Source organism: Ascidia mentula, chromosome 4, assembly GCF_947561715.1.
Source record: "Ascidia mentula chromosome 4, kaAscMent1.1, whole genome shotgun sequence".
Taxonomy (NCBI): Eukaryota; Metazoa; Chordata; class Ascidiacea; order Phlebobranchia; family Ascidiidae; genus Ascidia; species Ascidia mentula.
Window position 1 is genome coordinate 17,119,106 of NC_138569.1, and position 22,059 is coordinate 17,141,164.

General features: G+C 39.5%; 3 protein-coding genes across 3 annotated transcripts; 1 reads left to right on the plus strand and 2 right to left on the minus strand.

The window, feature by feature from the left end:
- Positions 1 to 476: 476 nt before the first annotated feature.
- On the plus strand, positions 477 to 19,980 carry LOC145899835 (bromodomain adjacent to zinc finger domain protein 1A-like). Its single transcript, XM_082988757.1, has 32 exons — positions 477 to 606; positions 883 to 1,027; positions 1,153 to 1,289; positions 1,373 to 1,498; positions 1,563 to 1,658; positions 2,023 to 2,122; positions 2,831 to 2,932; positions 9,853 to 9,883; positions 10,302 to 10,350; positions 10,610 to 10,736; positions 11,014 to 11,109; positions 11,231 to 11,369; positions 11,619 to 11,762; positions 12,123 to 12,259; positions 12,340 to 12,517; positions 12,823 to 12,988; positions 13,360 to 13,452; positions 13,527 to 13,620; positions 13,940 to 14,070; positions 14,480 to 14,950; positions 15,178 to 15,337; positions 15,761 to 15,898; positions 15,971 to 16,052; positions 16,120 to 16,242; positions 16,651 to 16,731; positions 16,797 to 16,933; positions 17,273 to 17,437; positions 17,743 to 17,930; positions 18,159 to 18,295; positions 18,365 to 18,501; positions 18,946 to 19,033; positions 19,355 to 19,980. The coding sequence occupies exons 1-32, from the start codon at positions 494 to 496 to the stop codon at positions 19,534 to 19,536; spliced, it is 4,293 nt and encodes a 1,430-aa protein (XP_082844883.1). The 5' UTR covers positions 477 to 493; the 3' UTR covers positions 19,537 to 19,980.
- LOC145899836 (uncharacterized) lies at positions 3,217 to 8,367 on the minus strand. The gene is made up of 13 exons (XM_082988759.1): positions 8,243 to 8,367; positions 7,905 to 8,049; positions 7,283 to 7,441; positions 6,712 to 6,854; positions 6,407 to 6,572; positions 6,106 to 6,245; positions 5,654 to 5,839; positions 5,457 to 5,582; positions 5,218 to 5,365; positions 4,984 to 5,160; positions 4,630 to 4,759; positions 3,854 to 4,566; positions 3,217 to 3,592 (listed from the first exon to the last, which is right to left on the minus strand). The coding sequence occupies exons 1-13, from the start codon at positions 8,332 to 8,334 to the stop codon at positions 3,389 to 3,391; spliced, it is 2,529 nt and encodes an 842-aa protein (XP_082844885.1). The 5' UTR covers positions 8,335 to 8,367; the 3' UTR covers positions 3,217 to 3,388.
- Positions 19,981 to 20,494: 514 nt separating the features above from the next.
- Positions 20,495 to 21,485, minus strand: LOC145898203 (uncharacterized). The gene is made up of 4 exons (XM_082986633.1): positions 21,234 to 21,485; positions 21,033 to 21,177; positions 20,782 to 20,891; positions 20,495 to 20,728 (listed from the first exon to the last, which is right to left on the minus strand). The coding sequence occupies exons 1-4, from the start codon at positions 21,483 to 21,485 to the stop codon at positions 20,495 to 20,497; spliced, it is 741 nt and encodes a 246-aa protein (XP_082842759.1).
- Positions 21,486 to 22,059: the final 574 nt, after the last annotated feature.

A 22,059-nucleotide genomic window follows, 5' to 3' on the forward strand; every position in this document is an offset into this window, starting at 1 on the left:
CAGATGGTGCCCATACCATTACCAGCCAGTATATACAGTATACATTAGTTTTCTGGACAGATATGTGACAAAATAGGGTGACATTTTGTCAAACATAAATCTGCTAGGTTCATTTGTACAGTATTACTAACCAGATTGGAAAGTTTGTTATTTTGCGCGGAGGATATTTTTGGCGATCAATCATTACGCAGACGATCAATACGTTTCTTCGTATGTTAATGCATTAGCTTATTAATATTGCGCAGATTGTTGGTAAATTTTCGCAAAAGTGCATCATTTTTTCCGATCTGGGTTACTAAATATATAAGCCAAATTTTGCTATAGACTGTTTTGTGTTCGGTTTGTGTAAAAGTTTTTAAAAGTAAAAGGAAGTTTAATAAGTTCAAAATTTGTATATATACTGATGTTATTATGTTCAAAATTATTTTTGTTGAATTTGCATAATTAGAAAACGTTTGACTAAACCACTTCATTGTAGGGCAAGTAGTGTAAAATGCCTTTGTTGCACAAAAAACTTTTTGTGCCTAACCAACCTCCTGATAATCTTGATCCTGATGAAGAGGTTTTTTACTGCACTTTAACAAATGAAATTTTCAGGGATTATGAGTAAGATGACTTATTTATTTTTTCCTTTTAGGCTATAGAGTTTAACATTTTTAAATAATGTCCAAAAAGTAATTACATTATTTAATATTATTTACATTAGTATTATATTTTATAAATCTGCAAGACATCCATTTTATTATTGTTTATCAATTTCTATATAAATTATGATCTGTGTATTGGTAAACTAAAATATAGTATACTGATTCAAAATTTCATACTTAAATTGCTAATGACAATTACCTGTGAAAATCAGATATAGAAAACAAATTTGTGCAGGGTGTTTTATGAGCGGACAATCCTTTGCAACAGCTTGGTGTGGAGCTGTTCTATTACTGATCGACCCAATCTTACTTTTCAAGAAGCATTGGATTGTGAAAAAGCTGCTCGCAAAAAATTGCTAACTTTCCCAATCAGTTTGCAAGTATATTAACAAAGTTTTTTATACAAATTGGTTGTTGATTACATTGCTGTCAAATAATGTTGACATTGTAAGCCTTTCTGTGGACAAATGTCTTACTGTGTATATACCTAATTTTTTTGTTTCAGAAACCGATTCTGTTTTTGGTGGGTTTGTCATCAAGAAGTCGCATTGATGAACTTAATGAAGACATCTACTCATTCGTCAAAGAAAGATACTTTGTTGGTGAAGAGGTTGAAGCATTTCTGGGAGAAAAGGCCCGAAAGTAAATAAAATCGTCATTTTTCCATACAATTATACTTGTGTGTTTAAGTTTTGTCAATTTTATTGCAATGCATTGATGTTTAGGACAACATGCCACATTACCAAAGTGATTCCTTGCCAGTCAACAAGTAATGGCCACATAAATGGAAATGACATAACGATCATTAAAGACAGCAGTGATGAAGATGAAGATGACCTGCCTCTTTCAACGTGAATATTTGGTTTATTTGTGCAGTTCATAAGGCTTTGTAGTTAAATTCTCTAATTTATACAGGTATCAAAAGCCAAAGCCCTTTGAGCCTTCAGATATTGAGTACAGAGTCAAGTCGAATAGTGGCAAAGAGGAAGTCCTGCCCACATCAAAAATCAGGTGAATTATTTGTGATTTAAAATAACTTGAATTACTTTCATACCCAACAGCCTTACTCCTGCTTATGCACAAATCAAACTTTTGTACCAGATATTTGTATACCTCAAGTGACTCACTGTTAATTTCCCATATTTATATCTGTACTGTACCTGTATTATCAGGTTATCCAAATTTTTTACTATAGACAAAAGTGCAAAATGCAATAGCTTGTGTGTGCCTGTGCCCAAATAGTTCACAGTAACGACAAATGGATTTTAATTGTCTTCGGTTGAACAAGCCTTCACTGCAATTGTGATGCATGCTATTTACATTTAAATAAATATGATGACTACGTTCTTCTCAAAGATTACCATATATTTTTCAGGAGAAAAAAGGGAATGTTTACCAGACAGGGAGCAAAACTGTTTCTCAAAGCTAATTGCATTAAACCCAATGGTTTCATAACTGAACCATATGTGGTAAAGGTAAGTTTTTCAACTAAAATACTGTTATCTGTTTGTGTTTGTAAAGTTTGTTTCACGTATTATTCTATTATACATTTCTGTCAAATGACCAAAATGCCAGCAAAAATTTAGGACATTTTTAATTTATTTTGGTCATTTACAATATAATATTTTTACTTTGCCGAGATAACAAAAAGAAATAACGAATCGCATTTTTTATTAACAACAACTTTGCAACACATCAAAGACACAATACTACACATCAGGTTTATAGCGCATTCGTTTCGCACTACTTGACCATTGCGCATATGCACTGTCGTAAATAAATTCTCTAAACGATAAGTGTGTCGGCGGTGCAATATTGAAAACGGTTTCTTTTTGGGGTTTTTAAGCCTGTTAATAGGCTAAACCCCCTTTCAACAGTAGCATTGTTTTGTGGGAAATTAGAGTTTGCACCAACACAGACAAATTGTTTGTACAGCACAAAACTTGTCAATCTTGTCATATAAATTGCAAAAAATTATGAATTTCAACATTATTCTTATGGTAATTCTAATTTAATTGTAGGAAAATGTAAATACCTCTAATTACTTCTAATTTAGTTTAAGTTGTCCAAGTCTGATCAACATGATGACTAATTCAATAAGAGCAGCTGCCCTGTTTATGTTATGGTTTTAATGTCTATAAACTGATGAAGCAGCTAATAGCATGCTAAACATATTGCTTTAGGATCAACTGAACCAGAAGTTAAAGCTGTCAGCCCTGAAATGGGAAAACATCTTTGTTGGACCAAAACCATCATTTGCCTGTCACACACCGAAAAACCAAAAGGTAGGAAAGGTTTGTGTTGTATGTGGTTTCACTCACAGGCCGTTAAAACTGACACAGAACTATTGTTTGTAAAACAGCAACAAAAAACAGCATTTAGTTTTGTTCACAATTTTCAACACAGGATCATTGGGGTTAGTAACTATTTGCCTGGGCTTATTACTTAATATATATTAAATTGCAAGTTCCAGATTGTTACAAATTTCAGTTCACAACTGTGTTATCTAGTGTGCAAAACAGTGTTTATGTTATACCAAAGGTTTCCTTTGTTTCTTGTGTGCAACTTGACCAGCTAAAATTTTTGTGTTTTAACATGTAAAATTAACTGGACTCATAATTGTGCAAACTCTTTGAAACTTTCTGGGCACTATGAGCATAAAAAAGAAACACCTTCATTTACACATATCCACAGCAAAGACATTACAACAAATTTCACAAAAAAAAACAGTGTGAACTTTTTTAACTTTCTGACTTCTTTTGTTCTCTAATCATGTCAAAGAGTTTTTGCACATTTTCACGACCAAAAAATAATTCTGCCACACCAATGGGTTCCAGTTTGGGATTTCCTCTCAAGTTAACTGCCATCAGATTTCCTACGAGTGCTTCAAATGATTTGTTTGCAGTTGATTCCGCAAGACCTAGTTGCTTGATTGACTGAAAGACCTGACAAAGTATAAACATATGCTATTAAATTTAGAGAAGATTTGTGAAGGGGGTTTAAAATATAAGGCCAAATCAAAAAACAAGTGCTTTTTGCCAAAATATACATATTGTTTGTATTGTTTTATAGCTAACTAATGAACATAATACTGGCTTCCAAGAATAATGTATTTCTTTAAGTTTGTGGCCAAAAAACTATTGCAAGACTTGCAAGGGCATTGTTGGAAAATAATTCTTTTGATTAAACATTTATCCTAAATTTACCTCTAACAGCAATGTGTTGTCAGACAGGCTGTTCTCTGTTAAGTTTAGTGTCTGACTGGCCAAGGGCTGAGGATCACGTAACACTGGTGCAGTGAACAGCCTTGGATCAATTTCTTGCAAGTCATTATTTTCAAAATACACATGTGAGACCCTTCTGGACACTTGAAACAATGTTTCTGGTATTTTTGTCACCTGGTTGCCACTGAATGAAACATACTTCATCAATGGGTTAAATTTAAAAAGGTCTTCTGGAATTCCGGGGTCTGTTATTAGGTTGTCGGCCAATGACACTTCTTGCAGCTTTCGGTTTTCTGAGAAAAAGTTTTCTGGAATGCTTCTTATTCTATTTGCATTGGCACTAAATGTAAGCAGTTGTGTGTTTTTAGCCAACAGAGTTGATGGCAATTCCCTCAGCATATTGTTGTCGAAAATTAAATCCTCAAGCATGGGGTTGTGTTGAAATGTCCCATTGTGTAACTTCTCTATTCTGTTGTTTGAAAGGTCTATAACAGTTAGTTGGGTGCTATGCATGAATGCATCTTCAGGGACTTGCTCTATGTTGTTTCTGTTCAATCTCAGGACTCTGGTGCTTGGTTTGTTGGCGAGAAGATCAATGGGAATATTTTGCAGGAGGTTGTCTGCGAGCGATATCTCTCTGGAGTGAGTTGTGCTGTTTCCCAACGTGATTGTTTCAATGTTAATAATCCTATTTCCTGTAAGTGCACACATCAGTTATATCTCTAATCACAGCAACGATGGGAATTCACCATAACTACCTGCAAGTAAGAGACTTTCGAGGTTGGTTGAATTTGCAATGTCGCCAACTTTAAGATTTCCTCGAAGGCTGTTGAAGGAAAGATCCACATGCTTTAGTTTTTCATTGTTTGCAAATGTTCCCTCATTGACCTGATTGTAGATAATAGTGTATGAGAACTTTTTGAATAGCAAACTCTTCTGAATTTGTCAGAAAATAAGATGTCACTTGTACTTTACACAATGATGGACATAGAAAATTTGAATTATATTTGACTCACAGTAAGATTACATCAATTTGAGTAGTTTTTTACTGACGATTTCCTTAAATTCGACTGCTTCTTTCAAAAGGTTTGCAAAAAAAGTGTCTACTGTACCATTGGAATTCTATTTTGTTGGAGTTGTACAACTTCCAGAAGACTGTTTCTTCTGAATGTGTCATCTGGCATGTCATCAATGAAATTTCCTGAGGCCCGAAACTCCCTCAAGTGTAGATTCTCTTCGAACAACTGGCTTGGCAGAGAGCCGATCCTGTTTTGCATTACGTTGACTTTCTGTTGACAAAATGCATCCTGTAAAGGCATGGTTATCTTGGGAAAATGATCCTGAACCTGCAAAAGTGTGTTGCTTGTAAACAGATCGGATGGAATGGAGGTAAAGGAGTTCCTGCTCATGTCAACTGTGGACAAGTATTCTCCGTTTCTCAACATTTCTCCGTTCATCTTCCCAGTAAACTCATTATCTTGTATCTCGAGTGTCCTAAACAGAGAAACAGTGTTAATCACAGTCCCATTTTTGCTGTTTTGTGAAAGAAACAAATCTGATTGTGATCGACATCATAAAAACCCACCTGAGCTCCTCCATGTGGCCAACCAGCGGTCCAATTTCTGCCGAGTCGCTCAAACGGTTTCCGTTTAATTTCAGGTGTCTGACTCGTTCACAAGTGCCCAGCAGAGTCTGAGCTGATGTCAAGTTCCTAATTATTATCAATGTAACGTCTATCGTAAGGCCAGGCGTTGCCAAATACAACATGAAATTAAGAGGAACCTGAAACTACAGTCCATGCTTTGCGACTGTGCGTCCCAATCACAATCTGGAAGAGTACACGAATCGTTGCCGAATATCGTGAGCTTTTCGCGCAAAGTTTGAATGGTTGGAAAGGCTTGTCTTGTTGAAAACCGCTGGCGAAGATCCCAAGGAATGCCAAAGTTTCGCAACAGAAAATTGACGTAGCTGAAAATCATGGATATTAAATTAGTGCCGGTTTCTCGCGCCCGCCAAGGGCATAGAGTGCAAACAGTTCAGTCAACAGAAACTTCTGTTTGAGCCCACGCGGTTAATGGTAGTTTTTAACTTCCCGCCGGATCAGGTTATACAGCGGGATGTAATTCAGAAACCTGTTTAGCTGGGCTAAGGTTTCTTGTAGTTGTTATTTTACAAAATATGTAATAAGAACAACCTCTCTCTCTTTAATGTTGAGTCTGTATCGCTGATTTCACCTTATTTTGCTGTTGTTGGCGATGACAGTTTTTGGAATGCATTGCAGTTTGTTGGACCACAGCATGACAGATTCGAGCATCGGGTTATGACCGAAAATTCCGTTCGGAACAAACTTGACGTCGTTGTACCCAAAGTTCACCTGAAGTCAAAGATATTTACAAAAAAATTTAGCTGGAACAAGAAGCAAATGCATATTTTTTTGTGCAATATACATTCAAGTAAAAACAATATTTCAGTACGTTTCATGCTGAAATTACTGCAAGGTTTTGTTGCGTTACATTACGTTTTTTTAATTTAAACCTTTTTCAGTTCAGGATTCCAGCGAAAAACTGTCCTTGGAAAACACTGTATGTTGTTTTTCATGAAATTGACTTCCTTCAGAGCCGGGTTGTTTGCGAATACGCGTTCGGGCAAAAATGAAACTCTGTTCCAACTCAAACTCATTTTCTCCAGCAATGCATTCTTCCTGTACATGGTTTAAACCGTCACACACTTAGACGAACAAAAATCTTCCAATAATTACTTTGCGCAACAGGCACTTATAACTGACAAAACACTAGTGTTTAATTTACTTTTACTTCCAAACTCGTGCTTTGGAATACAACCTGAATATGTCATCCGGGAGTGTGGAAATTCTGTTCGACCACAGTTGCAGATTCTGAAGTTTTTTTGCTCCGTCAAAGAGACCGGGTGGCAGTTCGAGAATGCGGTTGTTGCTTAAATCAACTGAGCGAAGGTTTTCTGCAAACTGTGACATGTTTTTAGATGTGAAAGTATATTAATGCAGTATGGAAATCCAGTATGTACATCCTAGAGATCCCCTACGTATATGTGAAGGTTGCCTGACAAGTTGCGTTGGGCCTGGTTAGCCCAGGGTCGTGTGGGGGGTCGTGTGTTCAAACCTCACCGGGAGCTTGATTTTTCAAATCTTGCTCCGACTTGTCAGGAAAAAGTGGATGATCCAGCAAGGCTGCAATGCCTGAGCTGCCAAGCCTGCAACCTAATGAACCTAGAGATTTGTCTTAAATCCTGCTCTGGACTTCGATTTTATAATCGCTACTGATATTGGGTCACACAATAGCTGCAGCTAGGTGAACAAATATTTCTGGCCCAATCTCAATCGAATGTAACAGGTAGGCAGAAGTTCATTGTTCCGACTTATCTAACGCATCTTACTTGGAGCATCTGTGGTGGCACGACCAGTATTCTGTTGTTCCTGAGGTTGAGAGACCGAACTTTAATGTTGGACTCCAACAGGTCAGGAGGTAACTCCTCAATGTTGTTGTAACTCAGGTTAAGAACTTCTAAGTCGGTGAGATTTCGGAGGATTTGTTTCTGAGGAACAAACCAAAATATATGTAAAACACTTTTTATTTAGAAACCACGTGATAGTCCTTATGTTTTGTAGTGCCTGGATGTATTGTATTTTAAGAAAGGAATCAAAAGCTAAGAATCTGATTGCGCCTTTATGACGTATCTTCATGTCAAAATACGCTTACTCTGATTTATCAATGTGTTGCAGTTTGTAATAAAAACCTTTAACTCAGTTCCTGTTCTAGGGGTTTTGGTGTTGAGAAAACGATTTTTACCATTTTGTGTTATAAGCACAACACATGCGACCAACCGGTGGATATTTGAAATATTATCTCTTTCATCACTCCATCCCATTGCACAATTAGAGACTTGCGAAACGCGAGTCGGAGTCACGCACGCACGTTAAATCCAACGTAGAACTAATCGACTTGGGGAAAATCCTCATGCTTTATCAGTTTCATGCAAGTATTTTCCATTACCTTACCCTGAATGTTTCGACGTCACTTAACCTGCTGTGCATGCAGTGGACTTGGAGGGCCCCTGAAGGTACGTCAAGTAACGGCAGATCTAGATCCAATCTTGCCAAGTAACATCTTAAATACATGCGTCCCGGCCTCCACTGGCAGTTCCTGTTAAATACCTTTTTGTAAATGTTTTCGGCAGTCGTTCGTCGCTTATTATAACTAAGTGTTAATAACATGCTGCAAATAACAAGGTTACTACTGACAAGTGCTTACAGCATGGTCGGTATTTATTAGTGAAAAAAAGGACTTGAGGGTATATAACACTGATGTCATTATATGTTCAACATGAAAGTCTTACCAAACCGGTAACGATTGACCGACATTCCCCCAAAATGCCACTGCTGCAATAATGACCAATATCCGGTAATACCAACGATCCAGTTCACACATTTCTTTATTTCTAATCAAACTTAACAAAAAACAAATCACTGCAGAGCATAAAATTTCATAAAAACTACACAACAAATGAAACTGAGTTGCTACACCAAAACCACACTAACATTAATGGTAGAAAAGGTATGGATCTCTCCAAGCTGTCACAATGCCAGAGCATGGCCATACCACACACCACGACTGCCTTTGCCTAAATCGACTCAGCAGGGCCATTTCAAGGCACAGGTCGTGTTTGGAAACGACCGTACTATGTCAATTGCAAACGGAGGCTAAGTAACTTTAACTCTTTGAAGAGGAGTCCCGCCAAACGAACCCTCGGGGTGTAGTAACCGTGCAAAGCTACATATATCTATACACCCGATTCCATCATTCGCTTCAATCGTACTCGTAAACACTCTCGACACGACATTTAAGGTTGGAAGGCAAATGAATGATCGTATCGCGCCGATGTCTTCCATTCTTATCGGATGCAAAACAAGCCGCTTTTTAGCCAGTAGTTACACATCGTTAGCTTGTGTATTAGATTGTCTCGTCAATTGGACTTGCAGGTACGTAATTACTTGCAACACCCAACAGCCAAGTTTTGTGACCTTTTCGGGGTTCGTGTCGTCCTGCCAAAACCCGAATTAGACCTGATGTGTTTGTTGCTAAAACATGATAGGACGAAGTTTCTCACATTACGTCAGCGATGCATCGAACTTCGCAGTTTCACCATGTTTATCTCATCACAGTGCGATTAGCGATTCCACCAAAGCTTATTTGTGCACCAACAAAATGGAGAAAATGAAACAGATGCAAATTCTTTAATACTCATATACATGTAAAATAAATTCATTTCAAAACCCATACCGCAAAAATGGCAATCATGCCCACAAAAATATTGAATTTTCGTTTCCAGCGACTTGATGCGGTTACGCCCTACCCCTTGTGCGAACTTTAAGCACTCGAAAACTGCCTGAGATGATTATCCCTTTAAGCAGCAGGTGTTGACTTGGCTATCCTCGTATACCCGTGCGAAATTGTAATACTTGCTTGCAATTGCACGGAATTATTGTCGTGATTGCGGGGGGTTTCGGACTGCCTTAAGTCAATACAAGGTGGTCTCTCATTACTGCGTGCAGTGTTTCACATGTTCATCGTTCAATTGATGTGACCCTTCCATTCTCCTGTCTGATCTCTATTTTTTTGATCTGTTGTTTGATCAGTTTAGCCCATGGTGCTGGTACTTTTTGGCACTTGTAACTCTTTCGTTCTGTTTTTGTTCCTACGTTATGGTTTGCCGATTTTGTTGCCTACACATACCATAGGTAAAGGTTTGCCAAAATTTTTACAAATAAGAACTTTAATCATTTTATGTGCGGGCTCATCTTTCTCCTGCCAACACTTAAATCCCAGGTCGAAAGACTTTAGTATATACCTGCATATATCATTAAGTAATAGCACATCTGATCTGCCATAACTTGCCTTGCTGTCAACTCCCCCCACATCGCCTCTCAAATTGCTTTGTTTTTGCAGGCTGCGTCATCAGACGGAAGATCAAAATCAGGTGAGTGTTTCGTATTAAACGTGACGCGTTGTTCTGTGAGGCTCGCCTTCGGCCAGGTCGCCCAACAAATTTCCATTGCGCTAAAAGGGTGCATTAACCCTGCGAACCTGAAGTTACTGACGTACATCTGTCTGTGCATTGCGCTTGACGGTCACGAGTTGTAATGAAGCTGTCCCTGTTTCACCTCCTGTGCAGTGCTACTCCATACATGTCGTTCGGCGTTTAATAATAAATGAATTCGAGTCGTTTTGGGCATAAATTTCATTCTTCACATTACCTGGTCTAAATTAAGTTGGCTGCCAAAGTAATTGAATTTTGTGTTGCCTTGCCGGGTATTTCAATTTTTCCTTGTACATATTACCAACACCAGCAAGTGGTCTAGGCCAGTGACGAATAAAACGATGTTTTACGATTTCAGGTTCGAGAGATATTGTTGCAAGAGAAATCCAAAGAGCTCGCGAAGAAAAGTATGTGATGTTTATTTGTGTGGGTCACATTACAGTTGATCTGTGTATTACTGATTTTTGTATTAGTGATTTAAGTGCTTTTTCACAAACAGTTTGTTTTTCTTTTTTTAAATGACGAAACTTTTAAATCACGAAACGATTGTTTATATCTTTAATATAACTGCCACATACAAATTGACAGAGCAAACGTATATTTCTCAGATTGGTAATTGTGGGCCAAACTTGGCCACCCACAATTTTAAGTTTTTTTGGCTCGCAGGCGGAAGGAGAAAAAACGCAAGGCGGAAGAAACGGAGAAAATGCGGGAGGTGGCGAAACTGGACAAGGAAAAGAAGAAAAAGGAAAAGGAGGAAGAGATGCAGAAACTGCGGGTGGAGCGGGAAAACGTAAGTGATGGTCGTTTACCGCCTATTCGGATTTTGTTTGTTTTGTTAGAGCCATAATTGATTTTCCCGATTTGAAAGTGGGCACGATTTCCGATAACCTGTGACCTTGAGACTTTTATTCTGACGCAATTTTTTGAAAAATAACTTGCTTGCGGAGATATGTTGTCCTGATTTTACCATGCAGCAATTTTTGTTCCAAAATTCCAAACCTAATGTACGCATAAAGTAAAGCCACTATTGCTCTACGTATAAAGAATTAATACTTGTTTTCTTTTAGATGAAACACCAAAAGCAAGAAGAGAAAAAACGACTTGCACATTATTTGAAAGAATGGAGCAGACCCCGAGACGACCTTGAGTGCGACGATTTAAAGGTGACGAAATCTCGAGTGAAATTTTTCTTCTACTTTGCGCTATTTTTGATCCCAGTTCGTAATGCCTTTATTTTGCGATGGGATTGTTTTTTGCCAACTGCTAACATATTTTTACCGACAGGAACTCCCAGTTCCCCAGGAAATCTCGTGTGAAGTTCCTCCTGCACTGTTCGGTCATGTTCTCTCATTGGTTGAGTTTTTCCACGTGTTTGATGAACTTTTCGAAGCCAAAGACGAGTTTCCTAAAGGCGTGACACTGGGTAATACACCCAATATAAACACAGAAGTTATGTGTACTTTAATGACGTCACGGGGGGGCATCATAACCAAAACTGACTTAATATTGAGGGAACTCAAAGCTCTCTACATAACCGACTGTAGTTTGTTATGTTGTTAAACTAAAAAAAAAGAACTTAGTTTATATCAATGTAACAAACGTACTAACGCGTGTCATTTCAAGTCTAAAGCAGCGGTTGTTCATCAAATTAAAATTATTTCGTATATTCCAGATCTGTTGAGTCGAGCCGTGATGAGACACGAACACGACGGAGCTCTTTGCGATCTCTTTTTCTTCTTCCTCTCCAACCTCTTCCGCGCTCACTCGGAGGAGGAGGAAAGTTTTGAGAGGATCCTCACGGAGCCTGGTGATAAAGGTGGGGATGTTGAAGCTGTTGGTTGTGGAACTGTTCATTCCTTAACTGTTTAATCAAATGCAAGTCAAAAGACGAATATAGCGTGAAACAGTTTAAAAGCTTGTTAAATTAAAACATTTTTGAAGTTTATCAACGCCAGTGCACAGTTCTTCATTTTTTTACGCCTACACCCACAAAAATCTACCGTATTCTTGCACTCGATTACAGAAATAATAAACCCAATAATTTTCTGACTTCAAATGGCATATTATCGAAGCGGAAGTTGACCCAGCTTGGCGATACGGTTAAACCTGTATATAACGAAGGTTCGAGCCTAATGTCACTGTGGCTGTACTTCTCACAAAAAAAACACACGTTTAGAGCTGGCCGGCCAACTTAACGAAGTGGTCAACGAGGAAACGATTCAAGCTTTCAGCACAATCACCGCCACGTGGCCCATGTCCTATCAGGGACTTCCCCTCAACAAGTTGGAGCTCGACAGTTACACACTGTCAGAGGTATAGGATAAACATACTTACAACTTTTTGCCTCACTTCAGACTTTACTTTACGTTGTTTTGCTCGTTTTATTTGACCAGGTTTTACGCATTTACCTCTTGAGCTCCGCCACTCGACCGCGGTCGGAGGATCGACTTTGGAGATACCAACACAGGGGAGGTTACTCATCTTGCGACGACACTCCCATCCGGTTGTGCCTCACTCAACCCGAACTCGTCGAAAAACTCGCTACTACCGCCGTCTTCGATCTTGAACCCGGTATAATTCTATTTATGTTGGTTTTGTGCAAATTTTTTTTTTACGTTTTGCGTTTATTCTTTTATTTCTTAGTCCCGTGGAGTGACCTTTTATTGTATAATGAATATATTATTGACGTTTGGTTTCATGCTGCGATGTGGTAATCCACACTAAAGAGTTATACACGAATGTGTAGATGGCCTGGCAAGTTACCTTTTTCGTACCAGTGTCAATTGACCACATGGGTTGCGCAATGTCATTAGTTCGAACCTCACCGGGGGCGTGATTTTATTATAAAACCAATGTTCATTTGCCGTGTTGCGTAGAGGAGAAGCTGTCACTGCTCCAGTGTCTCGCCCACCACCTTCTGAGCTTCGTAACAAGCAGGGACTACTTGGATGAGACGTGGGACAAACAGGTGCAAGCTAAGAACGCATTTCGTGACGATAGGGCAGCCGAGAAGAAACGAGAAAGGGAATCGGCCGCTGAAAAGTTAGTATTGATCATAATATTGTCGTGGATTGGTTGACTGTCACATATTGGGCTTGATGCCGAATGTGCGCCGGCTATTGGGGATATTTAAAAATTGAATGAAACCAAAACTATTGGCTTCTTGCACAAGCATGTTTTTTATGCAGTATTGCTAACATGCGCGGAGGATTTGTTCGCTTAAATTCCTTTTCGAACAACTGCCCAGTCAAGTTTAATGGAGACTTGGAAACTCCTCCTTGTTAGAATTCTTTTAACTGGACTCCTGGTCGTTTATACAATAATCATAAGGATAACCTAGGATCTTTGAGTTATCTTACGAACAAATCTATGTGAATGTCAAATGACAACTACATCTAATTCTCATTAATCAGGTGGAAGTGGAAAAGCGAACAGTGGACGTTAGAGAAACAAGCACGCACTGAGAGGCTCGAGGAGAGACTGCGAAGAATCGAACGTGGATTGCCGTAAATAAAATCTTTAAGACCGATCGTTTTTTGTATGTGGCAAAATCGTTACACAATAAAACCTAATATTTCAGACCGGAACCAGACCCAGATGAGACGCGAAATCTCCGGAAGAGAAAACAAGCTGATGAGGACGAACCAAGGTTGCTTGATCCGGTCGAAAGAGAGGTGATTTTATTTCCGTATGCTGAGACTTTTCTTCCATATACAAAATTGCGCTTATGCCAAGAGTTGCTAAGGCTATAAAGGGTTTCAATTCATGTTAGTATAAAACTAGCTTGATTGGTATCTTTTTTTCCTAATGCCTATGTCACATACACAAATTCTTGTGCAATAATTTACAATATATACCAAAGGATAGACGTGAGTTCGAAGACGACTCAATAATAATAAATTATCAATAATTTATGAGAAATATAGTCAATAATGTATTTTTTATGCAGCTCGCTATAAAAACTAATTGATTGTTTGTAAATTTCCTTTCAAGGAGCGACTTCGTCTCTTTGACGAAGAGGAGGCACAGGCTAAGGACGCATGGAAGTTCAGACACAAAAAACATCAAGAAACTATCGCAAAACACCAAGCCTCATTCCGCACATTGCCGTTGGGCCAAGACAGGTGAAGTTTGTGATACTTCATGGTCACAAATCGAGCACTGTGGCGAAACTACCGAAAAATGACTTTTTACATAAGAGAGTTCTATTAAACCGCCGGAATATATTCTGAATTACTTGTTTCTGGATTCGGTAAAAAACAACAAACAATACCATTATTTACCGTATAGCTTTCTGTGTTTACTTGCAAATTCGAGTTTGCAGAAACTGAGGATGCCCGTCCAGGCGAAATCGATTTTTCAATGTTGTCAATAAATCAGCTGACTTCAATTTGAAACTTCTGTTAGTTTCACAATATTGACTTAATACCAATACAATTTGGTTTTTAAACCCGCGATATGAAATGACATTTAGTGTGTTAACGTCGACACACCCATAACAATTACCAAACCAATACTCTTTACGTTGTCCAGGTACTTCCGCCGCTACTGGATCGTCAGTTCCGCTCCTGGGATTTTCGTGGAGGAATTTGCCGATGAAAGTTTAACCCCGGATCTTCTCACCATCAGCGTCCAACAAAAACCTGGTCCTCTACATTACGCCTCATCAGTGACTTCAGGTCGCAGTACGCCAGGCGTAAGCGACAATTCCGCGACAGGGACTCCAGTAGGTGGCAGTGGCGTTCGTCCGTTTGGGTCCCATCTCTTCTCACCAATCCTTATTAATACGGATCTCAACGGATTTCCCTGTAATGCCAAAGTAGTGGCACGGACTTCCTTTACCGCCAGTGTAATTAAATCGCCCGTGAGCGCCCACGCTTCGTCGAACGCAAACTCCCCGTCAGTAAACCTGACGCGCGACCTCGGATTACAGCCGTCTGTGGTCATGACTCCTATCGACGGAAACCCCTCGCCCCCTGCCTTCACCCAAGGGAAAGAACACAGGTTGGTTTTGTGGTGTAGAGATCATTATTAAGAAATGTGCTGCCATGGTTACCGAATATTTGCGACTGAGGCTGCACGCACTATATGTGAGATTTGAGCTAACAACCATAGACATTTACTAAAATGCGTGTTCCATTGGTTAGAGTCGAATTTCGGGCAGTAAGGAAACAAAATTTAAATGGCACTGTTTGATTTCTGCACTTATTTACACCCGCTTTACATTTCAGGTGGTTCGTATTCAGTACAGTGGAGGAACTGGACAACCTGCTCTCTTCTCTAAACACTCGCGGCTTCAGAGAATCAAAACTTTTTGAAACAATCACCGCGCAAAAAAACATCATCGTCGACTCTCTGAAGAAGACATCAAGTTTGGTGGACGTGCAACAGGTGCGTGAGGCGTAGATAGTACATATACACAGTGTTTATGTCATAATTTACACAGTATTTTAAAAATATTTTTGTTGTTGTAATGTGTTGTTACTTAAATGCTCTTTCTAAGTCTGATGAAAATTCACTGTAGTACATCTTTGGCACGTTTAGAAAATTTGTAAAAATGTGCAAACCCATCAACCCAAACTTCGTATCTAACATTTAATTTTGTTTAAAACTTATTCATTTTATATACCCGAAATTTAAATCAAAAGTTATGGCCATCACAAATTTTCTGCAATGCAGAAAACCTTTTTCAAAAGTTTGTCACTAAACATATGGGTTGGCCCTTTTGTCTGATAAGGGTTAATATAGTTGCAACAAGGTAGCTGTAGTCCTAAAATAACCAACATAACCAATACTTATTTCTTACATTACCAGCTTCTCGCCAATTCACGCGAAAAGTCGCCTGAGTTAAAATTCGCGACCAGGGCCGAAAAAACACTGGAGAAATTACTTGTCGATCAAATACTCGAATTGGAAACGAGAATATGGGCGGGAACCCTCGGTTTCATAAAGGTATATATTTCTGACAAGTTATCAGTTTGCCAAAGATTAGTTTTTAACTGTTTTTTTTTCGTCGGGGAAAAGGTGGAAGATCGAGACGATTGGAGGGAGAGCGTAAAACAAGGAACAAAATACGAGGGAAAGATTGGAGCTGACTTTCCAGATGGTACAAACAGACTCATCCAGCGTTAAATTAGAAACGTCTGCGACCAAAATCGTTTTTGTGTTTTCAGATGAAGAAGCCGACGAGAAAGTGTTGTGTGGCCCTCTCGTTAAATTTCCCTCTTCTCAAACTGTGACCGATGTAGATGACGGAATGGAGTCGGCGGTCGATGAGGAACAAGTCGACAAAGACGGTAAGATTTACCTTCATAAGGCTAAATCTACCCTATTTTTTTCAATCAAGCCCGTTGGGCATTGGTATGAATTAATGTCGCTAAGGAATTCTCTTCATGCTGTTTATAATGTGTGTCAACAACTATATGGTATTAACACTCTTTGTCCACTTCATGCTCAACATGGACCATTGGCCCGCCTGTCCATTTTTTTTAAATTTTTGACATGCCAATTGTAAAGAAATCGACATGCAAAAAAAACATTGCCTGTAACATTTAAAGGGTGGTGCACTTTGGCATTACTTACCAGTTTAAACAACAAGAATAAAATACGGTAAGGCGACGTCAAAAATAAACAATATGTCGACAAGCCTCATTGTACATTGACCACAGCACTGGTGTTAAGTTTGTAATTCTTACAACCAACAGGTTGCGGAGTCCGTTACCTCGCTATTGCTCTCTACGTGTTGGAGAAGGGCGTCGACCGCAAGTACTTAAAACCTCCTCTCGGTAAGTTTGTATTGCCATACTCACCTGTACGCGGAAATCCAACCAACCTCTACCGTGTGACGCAGGTTGTGCTGTGGACGCGTCACGTGTCACTCGATCGCGAACAGTCGACGAAAATGAGGACGACAAAAAAAACAAGGAAAGCGCGGCGTTGTTACGAAGATGGGAGAGGTCGCTGCTCCAATCCACCTCTTTATCCCAGGTTCGTCAGCTTGTGGTGTTTAAAAAAGCCTAAGAATAAATTGCAGAGATGTCGTGAAACCAGATCAGATTGTACGGACCGATTAATTGCAATTGATTTGCTGTGTTTGCGTCATTTCCAACTGTACGGATATGACTCAATTAAATTTGTAAAAAGTGCTTGTTTTGCCGTTGAAATCAAACTAAACTGTTTTGACCCAATTTTCGAATTGAAGATGTTTTTTAAAGCCGTGTTTACATCCAATGCATCTTTGGATCACACTCTGCCAATCAAAGAGTGGTTTCTTGAAATGCCAATATCGGAGTTGAATAAAATTACAATGTAAGAAACATGCAACAGATATTTCTTCATCTTTCCACACTCGACCGATGCATCATGTGGTCAAAGTCGGTTCTCAACGCCAAATGTCGAATCTGTCGACGTAAGGGTGACGCAGAGAAGATGCTCCTGTGCGATTCGTGCGATCGGGGTCACCACATGTACTGCCTCCGGCCTGCTATCAAGGTATTAATGTCACCGAAACTGGCCAATTTATAGGAGTTATGTTCAAATGATCGAACTTTAGATTCCTTTTTTTGCGTTTGGTAATTTTTGCATAGCTGGAAAACGTAACATTATTCGGTTTCCTTTTTTATTTGTTTATCTGCATGTTTTCAACTTCATCCATTAATGGTTGTAAGTCAGATCCTAGTTTTCGAGAGTAAAGTGGTCGCAACCTTCCAGCAACTCTCATTGGCTTTCTGTCGGGCCTCCCTTGTGGAAAGTGCAAATATTTAAGCCTGCTGTTAAGAATGGTAATAATTTATCAGGTGGTTCCTGCCGGTGACTGGTATTGTCCTGACTGCAAACCCCGTTCTGCTCGCATCAGTCCGAGGAAAGTTGTTCGCACCAAGAGCTTCTCGCAGGATGAAAGTTCGGAGGATGAGGAAGAAGACGAGGAAGAGGACGAAGATACAGAAGCGAGCGAAGATGATCAGGAGGAGAACGACAGCATCAGGTGTGAAGACTTTTTGTGCAGCCGGGAGTTGTCATGTTTATTTGATTTTAAATGGAATAAGATATTATGAATCGGAAAAGAATTGATTTGGTATGAAAAGATTATTTATCTTGTTTCCACAAAGATTTGTGATTGAAAATAACTCCATCAAATTGTTTTCAGGTTGAAACGAGTAATTGGAAAGGTCATTTTAACATTTTGATTCAAACACTCATTTTCATTTTGCAGCTCGATAGAAGAAGTTCCGGTAAAACGAAGTCTGACGTACAAAATTCCTCAGAAGCCACAGAGGAAAGGACAGAAGCCAAACCCGGCAAAGAAAACAAACCAGGACGCGAAACGTGACAAACCATCCAAAGGAACAGGTATCCGAAACTCGACCTTTTCTCCGAAACTCCACGTGTTTTTACCATGCACTGCTGATATGTTTGTAGACGAGATTGAACGGAGCAATAATCGCCGGCGCTCTACTGGTGTGTGGAAAGACCTTGCCGCCTGTGAGGAAATTCTCTCCGAGCTGATCAAGCACAAGGACAGTTGGCCGTTCCTGGAACCCGTCAGCAAAAAAGCCGTAGGTTTCTTTGCGAGGAGTTTAGTTTTTGTAGAGTGTGAAACAGTGATGTGGCCTAATCTCGTATATGCTGGATAACTACTGATAAGGATGAAAAGTTAAGCACGTAACATTTTGATGACGAAATTAGATTTATTTTAAAACTTTGTGGTGTGAAAAATATGATGGTCTTGTTTCGGAGGCGAACTGCGATATTTTTTCTGTTGTTCTTCTAGGCGGGCTGCACCGTCCAAAAACAGAACATCATCAATAATCCGTATATTGAACAAAAAATTAGCACGTTTAAAAAAAGAAAACTAAGCACGTTTCTTGTTAACAAGCACAAATACTAGAAATATGCACGGTATGGTAGCCAAGCGTTTACCAGTTTTCCTTTACAAATTGCGTTTTAAAATACAAGGCTCACAATGAAGTATATGTTAGTATATACCCTGTTGTACAAAGGTTCCGGATTATTACGACATTATCAAAATCCCCATGGATCTCGGGACGGTGCATAGAAAAATGAAGGAAGTTCAGTATCCCACTCCAAGTACGTATTGACTTGACCACAGTTAATTTATATTCAAGTTAATTGGAATTTTCGCTGTAGGAAATAAGTACTTGTTAAAGAATGGTTTGAAAATTCCATTGACACATGATCTACATTTGACTTGTGTTTGACAAAATTACAGTTTATTGTCGCATGTGATTTATACACGCTTGGTACCGACCAAATTCAGAAAAGCTTCCGGGGCTTTCGTTGATTCACCTTTATAACAACTGCATTAGTAAATGCGAATTAAGCAATGGAACCACTCGCTGTAATTACGTATTTAATGTGACAAAATATAGTTTTAACGTTATTTTTCAGCCGAGTTCATAGCGGACGTCGACCGCATCTTCCACAACTGCCACGAATACAACGAATCCCGCTCTGTGGTGGCGAAAGCGGCGACACACCTCCAAGTATTTTTCGACACCAAGCTCTCACGTGCGTCGATCGGCCACTACAGGGCTCCGTTCAATCCCAGCAAAAAAAGGCGAACCACATGAGCTGTCCCGTGACCAAGGAAAAAACGTTACCTACGCGATAGTTTTGTTTGCCAGTCTGCCTGTTTTCTTATTAATTAGTTCGCAATCCGTTCCAGCGCGCTGGGTTGTACATTAAGCGGGCGCATTTTTTTTCTGCATTACGTTTTCCTTCTCAAAACGCCAGACCGTCTCTGAAAGTAGCGCGATAATATAACTGCACTCGCGTGCGATTGGTACAGTCCCCTAGGCAACATTTTCGTTGTGGGCAAACGTGGGGTTGCAGTTCATTTTTGTAGCTTGATTTTCCCAACCGATGTTACTGGAAGGCTGGAAAATGTGGAAACGACGCTTGAAGTTCTATTCATGCTTTTCCGTTGAATCCGTTTTCATTTAGTTCCATCTACAAGTGCCAAGATGACGCCTTGTTCTCCTTCGCCATTCCCTTTCTTGTTAGTTTGAAATAAATGTGACAATGTTGTGTTGGTATATGATGTAACAAGGTACGACGTACATACGCCCATACAGAGCAGGTCCATGTGACATTTTATCAAATCCGACCCCTCGCTAAGGGGAGGGTGGGGCACACTTAAAACAAAAGGGCCAGGCAGTTTACAAAGAAGGTCATCATAAAAAGTGATGTCTTTCGAAATTGGGACCAGCAGAATTTCCGGTAGTTACCAAAAAAGTGTTTCTGCGGTCAGCCAATAACCTTGATGGCTAACGTCGGGTTTCATGTTATCTTGCCTTTATTTTTTCATTTCAGTCTGTTGAAAATTAAGAATTGTGCCAAAGAGTCCCCACAGAAAACACCATTTTTATTGCATTGGTTCGTCGACAGAAACAGCAACTTTGCACCGTCGGCCGCACAAAATTATACATAATATTTACATCAGTTGCAAAAGAGTCTACTATACAAGAAATATGGAAGCCAGAGCTACTATAATCAGCATACTACCTCTGACTTTTCTGTTTCGTATATTTACATCAGCGAATATACAAACCAAGCCATCAACATCACCAAACAAGTTGCAACACAATACATTTCCGTCCTCATGCGTGCTATAACTTTATGCTCATGATGCTCCGTCACTGATTTTCCCAATTTGTTCTTGTGGGGAAACGGTTGAGAAGGAACGTCAACTCCAAGGAACTTACACAGGGGTTCCCATCCATCACGGACAGAATATACCAACAGCTTGTCTTTCGGGGCGTGCTGCAAACAAAGGTTACAGAGACACAAAAGTCAAACCACAGCACCTCTCGTACTTGCATAAGGTAGTGGTTGTGTTGCCTGAAGTTTCGTCTCATGACCAACTCGTTTCTGGCGGAAATATCCGACCATGGCCACGCAACGTAATGCCCAAAGGTATGCATATCTGAGTACGAGACCAAATGTTACGAATGCAACTAAACCGACAAACAAATATTCAATTTATTTTGCACAAAAGGACTTAAACGCACATGAACAATAAATGGGCACTGACACAGATAAAACCATGAGGATATGATGTGCTTACCATTACTTCGCTGGAATGCGATGTACTTCCAGCCAGTGGGTGAGAGGGTGTAGAGTAGTTTGCTGAAAATATTCGCTTGATGGTCTTTTAAATAGGAGCAGCAACTTTTGTACCATGACTCTTCGTCTCGCACCGTAAGAATAATCTGTTCCATAGATTCATTCTTAAAGGGTTTGGCCATTTGTACATAAGTTATAAAACCTTGCTGTCAGGAAATGCTTTGTGGATCTCCTGCCAGCATATGGCGGCCGGTGAATCGGAAACAACATCAACATCATGCAGTATTCTCTGAAAGTCTTCTGCAGTACCCCCGTATGTTAGGATGCGAGTCCATTCATCTCCTCTCTGTTCAAAATGATCCAGCCAGTGGTACGTTTTGTACCCAAGAATGTCGAAAGCAGCACACATAGTTGCTGTTCCGGTTTTTGCCCATCCTGCTAGTATGACCTTCATCAGTATTGTTGGCTTATCAAAATGCTTTTTGTCACCTGTGAACACAAAAACTAAACTATGAACACAAAACTACGCAAATATCTTCATTCTCAGCACATTCACTTGATTCCAAAAAATTCCCACATGTTATTATGTCGCAACAGTTTCGGCCTAAATTTTGCTTTTGGGCACTATTTGCAGTCGCCATTCTATCCAAGCTATGTCGTAATGTAAATTTGCACTGATTTGCTGACCAACTGACCGACTACCCAAAACTACCCAGCCGGTGGAAAGAAAAGTCTTATACTGACAGTGACACTGATGTCATGTCAAAGAATGCATTTAAAGCACGGTTAAACTTCACAATAAACTTTGAACAATTGAACTTTTAAAATCAAGTCAAACTCATGCAATTGGTATTTAAAAGAGTTTTTGAAGAAATTTTAAGATTTGGGGTTTTGGAGGGGAAGCGGTTTAGTCAATAGACAAGACAGCGACATACACTCACGTTGAATAATCTTATATATTCTTATATAGTCGCAACTGTAATTTGAAAGGTTTAGTTGTGGTTTTATAACTCTTTCATACCAGGAGC

Coding starts and splice junctions, on each gene's coding strand:
- LOC145899835 (XM_082988757.1), top strand. CDS start 494: ATGCCTTTGTTGCACAAAAAACTTTTTGTGCCTAACCAACCTCCTGAT. Junction 11,110..11,230: donor TTGAGTGCGACGATTTAAAG/GTGACGAAATCT, acceptor TTTTACCGACAG/GAACTCCCAGTTCCCCAGGA. Junction 16,243..16,650: donor GGAACAAGTCGACAAAGACG/GTAAGATTTACC, acceptor TACAACCAACAG/GTTGCGGAGTCCGTTACCTC.
- LOC145899836 (XM_082988759.1), bottom strand. CDS start 8,334: ATGTGTGAACTGGATCGTTGGTATTACCGGATATTGGTCATTATTGCA. Junction 6,573..6,711: donor CTCCCGGATGACATATTCAG/GTTGTATTCCAA, acceptor AACCATGTACAG/GAAGAATGCATTGCTGGAGA. Junction 5,161..5,217: donor CAAGCAACACACTTTTGCAG/GTTCAGGATCAT, acceptor TTTTGTCAACAG/AAAGTCAACGTAATGCAAAA.
- LOC145898203 (XM_082986633.1), bottom strand. CDS start 21,485: ATGAAGGTCATACTAGCAGGATGGGCAAAAACCGGAACAGCAACTATG. Junction 21,178..21,233: donor AAGCATTTCCTGACAGCAAG/GTTTTATAACTT, acceptor TCTATGGAACAG/ATTATTCTTACGGTGCGAGA. Junction 20,892..21,032: donor CGCATTCCAGCGAAGTAATG/GTAAGCACATCA, acceptor TCTCGTACTCAG/ATATGCATACCTTTGGGCAT.